Genomic DNA, 13222 nt, shown 5'->3' on the forward strand with positions numbered 1-13222 from the left:
CATGTTACAAGAAGTGTGTTAACTCAGCCGTGGACTACCAGGTTCACACCCAGGGACAGCAGATTATTGCACAAGGGAATTTTAGACCCTGACTGGTTTACAGCCTGCAACAGTGGAAGGTGTACCTAAGGTCACAACATTGCAGTAAACTGCAAGGCACTTTCCCCCCCACTCATGTGCAACTTACTGAGGGCAGGATGCACAAAATTCTCCGACCATCTAACAGTTGTCACTAAACCAGTTTGACTGGTTTAGCGACAACCTAATTTGCCAGCCCGATGTACAAAATGATCCACAGTGTGCTTTTCCGTGCGCTTATTCATTCTCTGACTCTGCCATACAAATGACCTCATTAATATTAAAATGAGGTCATTAGTATTACAATGAGCCCTCCGATCGATACCCTAACATCGCTAAGGCATCTAGCAACAGCTGCTAAGGGCTTGAAATTATGTGTTACCAACAAGTCTGCCCTATTTTTTATTTTTTATGGGCACAGATGTTGTCTGTGTGTTACACATGCACAATATGTTTTCACCATTAAAAAAACAACAACACAGTTGTGCCATAGTGGTGCCGTGCCACCCTCCCACCCCCTACCCCCCGACGATGCCCCCAAACAAAAAAAAAAAAAAAAAAGAGGCAAGAGAATTGCCCACTCCCTCCTACCACCAGGTGGCCCCCCCCATGGAACTGAACCCCCCGATGCCACATCCTCCCCATGCCAGGACCCCCCTCCCCACCTCCAACCCCTGTTCTTTCAGCAGGAGGGAAGCCAACTCCTTCCTGCCTCGGCACCACCACATTTCCCCCCCCCCTTCTGCTTATTCAAGAAAAGCAAAACAGAAATATATAATCTGATTCAAACATTTCAATTGCAAGAGATACAACTAGAATGATCACTGGCGATAGCTATACAAGGAAAAGAAAAACCCAATGAAGAAGAGTCCAGGTCTCGGCTCTTATGACCTGGACTCAGCCACCATGTCCAACCACCTACTGATTGTCCCCTTTCGCTCCCCCTCCCCTTCCACCCCAGTCAACCCCCCCCCCCCCCCCGGTACTATTAAGCGCGCTGGCTTCTGCAATCTATTCAATATTTGACTCCTCAATGTTGGGGAAAGAGATTGTAGATAAGGGGTCCATACTGCAAGAAATGTTTTACTCTGGCTCCTGGAGAGATGCGCTGCCATGAACTCCCATATCAAATATCAAAGTATGAAATTTATTCCTCCAATATCATATGTTGGGCAGGGAATCTTGTAACCAGTGATTGAGAATGGTGGCCCTTAGAGAAAAAGATAATGCCTTTCAAATGACAAGGAAGGGCATATCCCAGCAGAGACTGCAAGTATAGTTGTACATGTAGCCAAAAGGCTCTAATGCTAGGACAGAACCAAATACTATAATTAAAAGTATTATCAGCCCTCTGGCATTTCAGGCAGGCTGAGGTAAGTGCACCTCCAAAGTGGAAGGCCTGTTTTTGAGATATATATCCTCTATGTATCACCCTAAGCGAACACTCCTGAAGCTCTGCACTCTGGACCCTACTTGGAATATCATTCACCAGAGAAAAGAGAGAATTTATCCGGAGGCGCCCACCCAAGTCTCTTTCCCAGTGGTCCAATAACTTTTGATAATCTTTCTGAGGTGTTCGCCTCTCCAGCAACTTATGATATTGAGAAATCGAGAGCCAATCACAACGGGCATCAGTGAAAAAAAAATCCCAGAGTGTAGCTCCAAAACCCCCTCTAAGCACCCCAGCAGGCAAGGAGGTTATGTAATAAGCCAGTTATAAATATGCAAATTGATCAGCACAGTGGATAGACCAGGTTGTCTGCAGCTCCTGGAAGGACAGTATGGTGCCATCTACTGCAACTTCCTGACCCTGCAACACCATGTTTTAGTGCATCTGGGGCCCCCCCACCACCACCACCACAAGGCCCCCCCCCTTCCAACCTCTCCCACCACAATCCCCAAAAGATGGCCCAGGTGGTCTGGTGGGTTGAGAGAGTCAGGACAGACCCTCCCCACCTCTCGTAATATTTTGTAGGCATCACCATATAAATCTGGCAAAAGGGATGTGCATTGCCTCCTGCTGGCAGGCCCCGCCTCTGCAAAATGGTGGGCCTTCCCCTTCCTGGTGCATCCTAGGATGTACTGGGAGGGGCCTAAGGCTCTGATTGGCCTGGATACATAAGGTCCCTCCCATAGAAGGGGCTTTAGGCACCCAGGTCAATCAAGGCCTTAGGCTCCCTTCCTGGTGCATTCTGGGATGGGAGGGGTGTGAGGGGAGCCTAAGGCTCTGATTGGCCCGGATACCTAAGGCACCGGGAGGCCCGCCATTTTACAGGGCACATCCTTTTTCCCGGATTTCTATGGGGATACCTTTGAAAAGGTACGGGGGGTTAGGGGCATCCTTGAGCTTGGGGGGGGGCATCTAACCTGACTCCCCATAACCCATAACACCACCAGGGCCATCTTTTGGGGACTTTGGTGGAATGGTGGGAGGGGTCAGAAGGAGGAGCCTTCTTGTCAGAGGGCTCAGATGCACTACAACTTAGTGTTGCTGAGGCAGGATGGAGTGAGCATCCCTCCTCCCGAAAGTACGGGGGTCAGAGGTGGGGAAGGGGAGGGGGGCCTGACATGGAAGAGTTGTGGCATCGGAGGAGGGGTCAGTTCCGCAGGGGGAGATCACCCGGTGGCAGTAGGCATCCCTCTTACAGCTCTGTAATTTAAAAATGGGAAGTCCTGGTAGCCTCCTGCCTCTCTCTTTTCTTGGAGGCCATCGTTGGGGGGGGGGGGGGGGTTAGGTATTAAGTGTGTGTAACACATGCACAACATTTGTGCCATTAAAAAAAAGAATTTTTTTTTTTTTTAAATCTTCCTGCTCCAAACAGCTGAGTGGCTGGGTAAACAGCAGGTTAATGGGATCAGGCAATAAACCCAACAGCTACTTTCATATTTATAATGTATCCCCTTCCCACATCACATTTTCTCATAGGTAATACCTGTATGGACTGGTAATCCTGTGCTCAGGAATGGCAGAGTGGCCCCTACTGAACAAGGAGGCTCCTTTCTGTCTTTTTAAAGTAAGGAACAGCTTAGTCTCTCCCTCCTTTTGTACGGTATCCCCTGCCTCCTCACAAATGCATGTCTGGAATTTCTGTGTGGATCTAGAGGGTGTGTGCACAGCTGGAGACACACCCTGCTCTGGGATGCAGCATTTTTTCATTGTTTGCTTCTTCAACCTAGCAAGATGCAGGGACCACTAGACCCCTCTGTACTCATTAAACATGCAGCTAAACTATACCAGAGCAGAGCTGTGTGATCTCAATATTTGAACATCAAGGTTCATGCAGGTAGGAATAAGATGCAATGATGCACATCAAAGAATCTCTCACGTGCAATTGCTGGGAATACTGTGGATTGAGCACTAAAAGTACCCAGATTCAGGAAAAAAATTTCCATTCGATTCAATTCAGCCTATTGAATTGGTTTTTCAATTCGATTTTCCTGCCCAATTGGGTGCTTTTTTTCAAACATCCTGGTGGGTTTATTTTATAGCCTCTTCACCCCCTTTGCCTTCTCCTAACCACACTGGCGCTGTGGTGTAAACAAAAAAGACTTTTCCTCTCTTAAATCCTAGCTCACATTTGCAGTTTAACACCAGCTCTGACAGGATACACATTTCAAATCTAACATATTGTAATCACAAAACAGAAAATAAAATTAGTTTTTCTACCTTTTGTTGTCTGGTCATTATTCAAATTTTGTTGGTCCCATGCTCTGGTTGTCTTCTGATAACTTGCTTGCCAGGGTCTCCTTCTTTCTTTTTTCTCTGTGCAAACCACCCATCTGCCATTTCTGTCCTCCCCTTCCGTTTTCCTTCCCTCCTCAGGAGGTCTGGCATCTTTCTTTTTTTCATCTTCCTCCACAGATCCACCTTTTCTTAACTACCCTTTCATCCAGCATCTCTCCCTCCTTCCCCACCACCCCAGGGTCCACCATCTCTCCCTTTCTTTTCCCAACTACCCTCCTATCCAATATCTCTATCTCCCCCTCCACACCATCCCTTATGTCCAACTTCTCTCCCTTTCTTTTCCTTCCCTCCCTAAATCCCTTTGTCCATCATCTCTCTCCCTCTCCTCTATTTTCAGACCCATTCCTTCCCCCTCAAAGTCTGGCATATGCACATCTCTTTGAACCCCCCTTCCCTCCCTATGCTTCTACACTAGGGCCCCCCTCCCCTGAAGGTCTGTCACCTCCTGAAGGCCTGCACCCCACCCCTGAAGGCCTGTACCACCATCCCTGAAGGCCTGTTTCCCCCTTGAAGGCTTGTCTCCCCCCTTAAAAGGTCTGCATCCCACCCCTGAAGGCCTGCCTGTCCCCCCTCTTAAAAGCCTGCATCCCACCCCTGAAGGCCTGTCCCATCCCGAAGGACTGCTCACTCCCCCCCCCCTCGGAAGGCCTGCATGTTCCCCCTGGCCTCCCACTGGTGTCCAGCTTCTCCCCTGGCCTCCCCACACTGTTTACCTTCAAGGAACAGCCTGCAAACAAGATTGCAGTGCTAGCGATCTTTATACTGCTTCGGAGCTGTTTCCTCTGCCGCGGTCCCGCCCCTCCTCTGACATCAGAGGCAGGATCGCGGCGGAGGAAACAGCTCAGAAGCAGTACAAAGATCGCTAGCACTGCAATCTTGTTTGCAGGCTGTTCCTCGAAGGTAAATAATGCAGGGAGGCCAGGGGAGGGGAAGCCGACAGCAGCACTTCCCCGACTGACCCTCCCCCCTCGCCCTCTAAAGCAGGTGCGGCAGCGGCCGGCCAGCAAGAGCAGCGTTGCCGCTCCAGCTTTAGGGGACCAGGGGGGGGGAGGGTCAGCCGAATCGGGAAGCCGATTTGTTTTGTTTTGAATTGATTCACCTGAAGTGAATCGGTGAACCGATTCGAATCGTGAATCAGGCAGCACTAGTACCCAGCATGGAATCAGAGACCAAATGAACCCCACAGACAGATTACAGAGAAAATAAACTGCAATATTCTGAGTAGATCTCTCAAGAGCAGAAAGCACTGCACACAACAGAATATTTAAACATACACAGTGATACATGTCTCTGCTTCCAGCACAAAAAGGCTGGTTTAAAATATAGACTAGACTAATAGTTAAAAATATTTCCTGCTATGTGCCAGAAGCAGAGTTTTATTACTGAATGCAAGCAGCAGGTACAGCACTAGCTGAGGGCATTTAACTGGTATACAACTAACTGGGTTAGTGCTCAATTGGCATGGCAGAGTCATAAATTGGGAGGTTATCAAGGAACGATGATAAAAGAGGATTTATTTTTCTCTGGGGAGGATATCTGGTGAGAACAGAAACTCAGTATAAAGGAGCAGATTCTATAAATGGTGGTGTCCCAGTTGTAGGCATCCTATTGCTGTCTAACCAGCCAATCAGGACGCACATTTTGAAACACAAAAAACCAAACCCCGAGGCAGGCATTTGTTGCAGTTGAGAAAGACTCATCAGGACACTTAAGCTCACCCAAGGCTGGGCACTGGTTCGACCAGAAATGGCCTTAGGCCTAAAATGTAGGCCAATAGACAAGGCTGCTGAGCTGATTGAGGCAAGGGAATCCCCCTACCACAATCAGCTAAGTGGGTGTGGCAGGGAACCCCCCCCCCGCAAAGCCACCAGCAGGAGGGATGCCCACTCCTTCCAGTTGGAACCCCCAAACCCCCCAAGAATTCCCCCTGCAGGAGACATGCTCACTCCCTCCTGCCAGAACCCCCCTTGGAATTTCTGAACCCCTCCAACCAGTGACACCTCCATTCACACTCGCCCCAAGCTTCTAGACCCCCTACACTGCACCCCAAAGCCCCCACCCACTCCCCGTACCTCTTTGTAGAAAGTCCAGCCAAAGGGATGTTTTTACCCTCCGGCCAGCAGGCCCGCCACACCAAAATGGTGGGCCTTCTCCTTGTACATTCTGGGATACACTGGAAAGAAAGCCTAAGACTCTGATTGGCCCAGATGCTTAAGTCTCTCCTTTGGGAGGGGCCTTAGGCAGCTGATCCAATCGGAGCCTTAGGCCTCTCCTGGGAGTTATGGCGGGAGGGAGTGGGCATCCCACCTGCTGGGGGAGTTCGCAGGGGGCGGTCCCTGCTGCAGCCGCTCAGATAATCACGGGCAGGGGGATTCCCTTGCTGTGATCAGCTGGTGGCAATTCAATTCTCTAACCGGTGCCTGTGACATGAGTGCTGATTAGAGAATTAGGGTGGTTGGGCAGGCTTAGGCATCTGTCCGTTAGGGCAGACACGATTCTGTATAGCACGCCAGTCTGCGATTCTCAGTCACTTCTTAGGCGGCTGTTGAGACTGGCGTCCTATATAGAATTTTCCCCAAATTAATAACTGCTCCCTGGAAAAATTGCTTCCTCAGCACTTGATTGAAACTGGATAGCAGATGTGTGAGGACAGAGTGCCACAGCATTGATTATAAGTACATGACTGCCAGTCTGACCAAGAGGATCCCAATAGAGAGAAAGGGGAGGGGTGCTCTTTTATATTATGTTTTTAATCTACCATACTGATGGACTATCAAGTGCTGAATGTGGAATGTTACTGTGCCCCCTACTGGCCAGGACCTGTACTGTGGGGCATTAGCACTCGAGAGAATCCGCAAAGGGCTCGAGCCCCCATCTTTTGTTCGTATTTGCCAGATTCTTTTTGTCTAGCTTTAAACATGTCACTTTTGCTCAAGAACATCAGTTGAATAAATTAAAGAGGCGTGAACTTAATATATTGCTTTTCTGCGTACTGGGCTCACAAACTGTTTTTGTACCTGGGGCAATGGACGGGTAAGTGACTTGTCCAGGATCACAAGGAGCTGCGGTGGGAAGGATTGAACCCAATTGCTCCACTACTACTACTATTAATTATTTCTATAGCGCTACCAGATGCACGCAGCGCTGTACAGAGTCACAAAGAGTAAGAAAACAGTCACTACGCCTCCATTTCAAAAAGACCACTTTGAAAAAGCAAATAGAAATAACAAAAAAAAAGATAAAATTACACTTTTTTTAAATTGATCTATTGATATATATACGGTAATACATTTTAACTAAGTTTCAAAAGGTGATACATTCTTCAGAAGTTGAAAAATCCTTTCTAAACAGATTAATCAGCACCCTATGAAGTGGAGGACTAGCCTAATGATTAGAGCAGTGGGCTGAGAACAAGGGAAACCAGGATTCAAATCCCACTCTGGGTCAGTCACCACCTTCCCCTGCCTCAGATACAAACATACTGTAAATTGTGAACCCTCCATGGGCAGGAAAATACAGTAGTGCACCTGAATATAACTTACTTGAGCCACAATGAGCTAAATTCAAAATCCCTCCCCTTCCTGGGTGTCCCTTTGTACCAGAAATTCCTCTTAACCCCTTTGCTACCATCTGTGATAGCATCAGACCCTCCCCTGCCTTCTCAGCTTGTGACTTACATGCTCTCTCTCTCCCAGTGCCATTACCTGAGATGATTTTAATATGTGGAGCGGACACACAACTCCAGGCCAGCAGCACAAGCCAACCCTACAAATTCAGACAAGAAGGAACTTGCCTGAAATCGGACGGCCATGACCTCTCCAGGGCACAGCTCAGTGACTCCAGCCCTGCGCTGAAGCTAGATGCCTCTTCTCAAGAGAATCCCAGCCTGGCACTGACAAAAGGTGGTTAAGGATAAGAAGCTTGCAACAGTTCAGTGTTTTGTTCTTTATCCCAGGTAGGCTGTAGTGTCACACCTGCTCCTTTCCTTCCTATCCCTGCTGCTCTGCTCAGAGTCCTGCCCACTGCTGACACTGCAGGGTAGCCTGGCTGCTGTCCCAGGAGGGCAGAGCAGTCAAAAGAAGTGGAAAAGGAGTCCAGCTAAGGTTGTCTACCAATAATCCACTCACATCCTGTGGATAAAATTCCAGTCCAGGTGTTACCTGTCTCTAATCACAGGTGAAAAGTCTGTTTGGTTTCAGGCAGGTAAAGAAATCACCCCTTTCATCTTATGGAGACTAAGAGGGGGGTCATCATGCAGTAAAGTGTGCTAGGTTATGTACACCAGTAACCTTAGCTTTACTGAACAATTTTGCGGGTGCACAATGGAAAACAAAATATGAGTTTTGTGCATAAGCTATCTATGTATGAAATCATGCATAGACTCCAGCTCAGAGCATATTTAAATCTATGCTAATTAATTAGCTATTAAATTCAGATGCAGAGAATTGTGCAGAAGACCAAAATGCTGAAATCAGTGTAAGAATAACACAAGATCTGAGGAGGGATCAACATTCTTATTACTGTGAGCAAATACTACGAAACCCACTATTTATTTCTGGCTTGGGGTGGGGGAGGGAAAGCTGAAGGGTGGCATGCTAGAACATAGAGTAAAGAGTTAAGATTGTTGAGAAATGCATCCTCCATCTGCACATATTGGGAATACTATTCTGTCCATGATTTTTGCGATACCAATAATTTCTGCACAGAATAGCATTCCAGCACGTATAAAATTTTGGATGCAGATTTGTGTGGAAGCCATTAGCTGAAAACCAAAAAAACGCTGTGGGGTGACGATGTTCCTAAATGGACTTTATTTGAAAGTGTCAACGTTCCACTGAAATCATCCACATAAAATAATTCCATCCACATAAAAGTAAATCATCCACATAAGAGCCTTAAAGGACCTAGTCCGCTAGGGATACAGGACCCAACACAGTCTGCGTTTCGACAAAAAGTCTTCTTCAGGGGTCCCTGGGGGTCCTATAAAGGTGAATACGTGGGAAACAATTGTGTGGTGAGCCGGCAGTGAGACACTGCTTGCATTTGCATTTCCGGCTCACCACAGAATTGTTTCCCAATTACTCACCTTTATAGGATCCCCAGGGACCCCTGAAGAAGACTTTTTGTCGAAACGCAGACCGTGATGGGTCCTGTATCCCTAGTGGACTAGGTCCTTTAAGGCTCTTATGTGGATGATTTACTTTTATGTGGATGGAATTATTTTATGTGGATGATTTCAGTGTACCTTTGGAACTTTGATACTTTCAAATAAAGTCCATTTAGGAACATCGTCACTCCACAGAGTTTTTTTTTTGGGTTTTCTCTGGATTTTCTTCTTTGTGGATATTTTGGGGTCAATTCCTTTTGTTTTTTGCTTGAAGATATTAGCTGCACACATGACATCATCACGTCAACCTCCACGCATGTGCAAAGGTCCTTCAAATGGGCCCTGCACCAGCAGTGGGGGGTACCTGCAAGGAAAAGGGCCGGAGAGAAGGAGAGGCGCTGGTGCTAGCTGATTGCCTACAAGATGTGCCTCTCTTCGTGAGAGGCATGTCCTGTAGGCAGTCAGCCGGCACCCTCGCCTCTCCTCCTCCCCAGTGTGCCGCGGCACATTGGTGTGCAGTGACACACAGTTTACGATACAGTGGGTTTGAGGTTGTGGGTTCAAACCCACACTGCTCCATGTGACTCTAGACAAGTCACTTAATCCCCTCCATTGCCCCAGGTACATTAGATAGATTGTGAGCCCACTGAGACAGACAGAAAAATGCTTAAATACCTGAATAAATTCATATAAATCATTCCGAGCTCCCTAGAACGATATAGAAAATTAAATAAATAAATAACATTTATTGAATTTAGCTCATAGTTTTTCATTGATAGCTCAAGGCAAATTACATTGTTACATTAAGTAATTTCCCTGTCGCTAGGTTTTAGTCTAAGGACTTCATTTACCCCCCTCTTTTATGAACGCATAGCATGGGTTTTAGCACCAGCAGCAGTGGTAACTTCTCCGACGCTCATAGAATTCCTAAGAGTATTAGAGCAGTTACCGCTGCAGCTGGCGCTAAAACCCACGCTATGCGTTCATAAGAGGTTATTTATGTATATTTATGTACATTAACAAGGAACCACATCATTTTTCTATTTATGAATTTATGGTTTATTCAAAATATTTAGCAAACTAATTTAAATCATCCTTAGGTTATTTTATTTTTAATCTTTTGTTCACCGCATTGAACTTACGGTTAGGCGGTTTATAAGTACAATGTTATGTTATACCGCTTTTCCTATTAATATAACAAAGTGTTTTACAATACCAAATAAAAGTATATGGCATTATAGTAAAGAAATAAAAAAGTAAAAGAAGGCACATTTATTTTCTCTTAAGAGTTGCAATACAATATTCATCATACAGACAGGAAGAAACTGTACAAACTTCTATGACCATCAGTTCTCCCCAAATTTTCAAAGGCCAGCGAAAACTAGGAGGATGATGTTATCAAGTCATTTCTACATATTAAAGGCCTCTTTATCCCATGAGTATGCACTATGACAAAAATGCATATATCTGTGTTCTGGGGCAGAGTTTAAAGGGAGCGCAGACGAGTCCTGATTTATATATACACACACTTATTAAATGTGTGCGTATATTTATACCTGCCCTTGAGCAGGTGAAACATGTACACAAGTTTTTTTTTTTACTAGTGATATAAGTGGTATTTGTATTTGGTATTTTATAGACACAAGTGCCTACAGGGCTCAGTTTTAAAAAAGAAAAATGTCAAAAAGTGGCCTAAATGGCAGATGGATGTTTATCCTCATCAAACCCTTCCAATTTGCTCTTTTCAAAGACAGATTTCTAGACAGATTTAGTTATTCAATTTTTTATAACTGTTCACCCAGGGGAGCTCAGAATGGTTTATATGAATTTATTCAAGTACTCAAGCATTTTTCCCTATCTGTCCCATTGGGCTCACAATCTATCTGATGTACCTGGAGCAATAGGGGGGGGGGGGGTGTTAGATGACTTGCCTAGGATCACAAGGAGTATGTTGTTCATCCACAGTTCGTCTAAATCTCTAGAAGGAGTGTTTGAGGAGTGGTCTGGGAGGGTCTAGGGTGGGCTTATGACTTGGGCGTTTTTCTGCTATAATCGAACATTTTAGAATATGTCCAGGGCTCAGTTTGGATATTTGGGGTTAAACTTGTTTTAACAATAAATAAGGGACATAAAGATGGCTAAACTGACCAGATGACCACTGGAGGGATTTAGGCATGACCCCCACGTACATTCCCCCAGTGGCTATAGAAATAATTAATAGTGGTAGTAGTAGTCATTGACCCCCCCTCCCACCCACCAAAGGTGTAAAAGAAAGTACATACCTATCTTTATGCCACCTTCAGATGGTATGGACAGTCCTGGTGGAGCAGCAAGCAGATCTCTGGAGCAACCTGGTGATTGGTGCAGTGAACTGCAGGGAAGGCAACCCAAGCTCATATTCTACTCTTAACCACTGCACTTATGGTGGCAGGTACGATTCGGGTTACCAGATTTTACTATTGTAAAATCTGGACCTATGGTTCCACCCCCGCCCATGCCTCACCCTCCAGCCCCACCCCCTTAGCCTGTTCTCATGCTCAGAGCCACGTTGGGAGGGCATCTGCGTAGGCGCAGGTGTGATGAGATGGTGTCACATGCATGCATGCACAGATGCCCTCCCGACGTGGTCCTGAGCTGGAAGCTTTTCAAAACCCGGACAAAGTGGCAGGTTTTGAAGAGCCGTCCAGACACCCAGGAAATGTCCTCTTTTTAGAGGACATGTACAGGTAAATCCGTACATCTGGTAACCCTAGGTATGAACCCTCCAAAACCTACATATACTGTAGGTGCCACCTGCATATGTAAGGTCTATTAGTTTGGTGTACAATAGGGTCCAGTAGATATTTGGTGGGTTTTGTAGGGCTCACCATACAATATAAGGGTGTTATGGTGAATTGTGTACCTGGGACCTTTTATGTGGCCAGTATATTAAAAATGCTGACCCCCTCCTACATCGCAATAACTATTTTGCGCATTTCTCTTTTGGATGTGTTTTTTTTTATGGGTCAAAATGATAAATGCATATCAGAAAATGCCAATTAAATGATAAAGCAAGGCAGAAATCTTTCCAATAACAATCTTCCTATTTTTCTAACGTATCAAAATGAAGAAACTTATCTTTAATCTTCATTATGTACATCTCAAAACTGTACAATAGGTTGAAAAGATATTATACAACATATGAACAAAATAATTGCAAAGCTAAGGAACAGAATTCAATCTTTTAACTGGGTGACATTTATTTATCACTATGTAGAATAACTAGTGTTAATGTATAGGGATTTAGGCATGAAATTAATTTAAGAAGTAATGACAGGAATTCCTTGTCCTCAGTAGCGTACCAAGGGAGGGGCGATCCGCCCCGGGTGCAGCCTTAGGGGGGCTGCATAGCCGGCCCGGTCCCTATCACGCTCCCATCCTCCCAGCGAGAGCAGCAAACCTCCCTACAGTAGCGTCGGCTGCTTCGAGGCTTTCTCCTCCCTCTGCCGCGTCACTGATGATGTCATCAGTGACTCTTCACCGGCAGGAGAAAGCCACGAAGCAGCCAATGCTACTGGAGGGAGGTTTGCTGCTCTCACTGGGAGGGTCAGAAAGGTTCACTTGGGGGGGGGAGAGATAGAAGGGTCAGCGGGGTTCGGCTGGGAGGGGGAGAAGCAGTCTGCCTCTGTGCTCCAAGACCTGGCGCCCCTACCTTCTTTGGGCAGCAGCAGCTTTTACAATTCACTGGTGTTGCCGGCTTCAGGCCTTCCTCTCTGCCGGGTCCTGCCTACTTCCTGTTTTCATGAAGACAGGACCCGACAGAGAGGAAGGCTTGAAGCGGGCAACAGCAGTGAATTGTGAATGCTGCTGCTGCCCGATGAAGTTCAGGACACCAGGCCTTGGGTGACAGAAGGAGGAAAGGGAGCAGAGGGGGAGAGAATTGGGGAGAGTATTGCTGTACCCAACTGGAGGGAATGAAAGGAGATGCCAGGGCTTGGAGGGAAGAAGAGATGCAAGGGCATGGAGGGAAGGAGGAAGGTATGCCAGATCATGGGAAAAGGAAGGGGGAAAGGAAGGAGGAGATGTCAGAGCATGGAGGGGGAGGGATAGATGGAAGAAAAGGAAAGGAGAGAGATGCAGGAAATCAGGGAAGGGGTGATGCCAGACCGAGAGGTGGGAAGGAAAGAAAGGAGAAGAGGGAGATGCCAGAGCATAGGGGAGGGGGTGGTGACAGAGAGAGAAAAATGGAGAGGTGACAGAGTTGAAATCAATCATGTACAAAGGAGAGAAGGGGCACGAGATAGATAGTTTAT

At 46.5% G+C, this 13222-nt stretch overlaps 1 protein-coding gene across 3 annotated transcripts in view; it reads right to left on the bottom strand.

The window, feature by feature from the left end:
• Nucleotides 1-13222, bottom strand: part of TJP3 (tight junction protein 3) — a 71540-nt gene that overhangs the window by 42057 nt on the left and 16261 nt on the right. Inside the window, exon 1 of one of the 3 annotated variants that reach the window (XM_033956707.1) lies at nt 7617-7839. The exons of the other annotated variants lie outside the window; for them this stretch is intronic. Coding sequence (XP_033812598.1) covers nt 7617-7634 — 18 coding nt within the window. The 5' untranslated portion in view covers nt 7635-7839. Of the gene's footprint in view, nt 1-7616; nt 7840-13222 lie in introns of those variants that run through there. 3 annotated transcript variants of the gene reach the window in all.

The sequence above is a fragment of the Geotrypetes seraphini genome, chromosome 8, assembly GCF_902459505.1.
Source record: "Geotrypetes seraphini chromosome 8, aGeoSer1.1, whole genome shotgun sequence".
Taxonomy (NCBI): domain Eukaryota; kingdom Metazoa; phylum Chordata; class Amphibia; order Gymnophiona; family Dermophiidae; genus Geotrypetes; species Geotrypetes seraphini.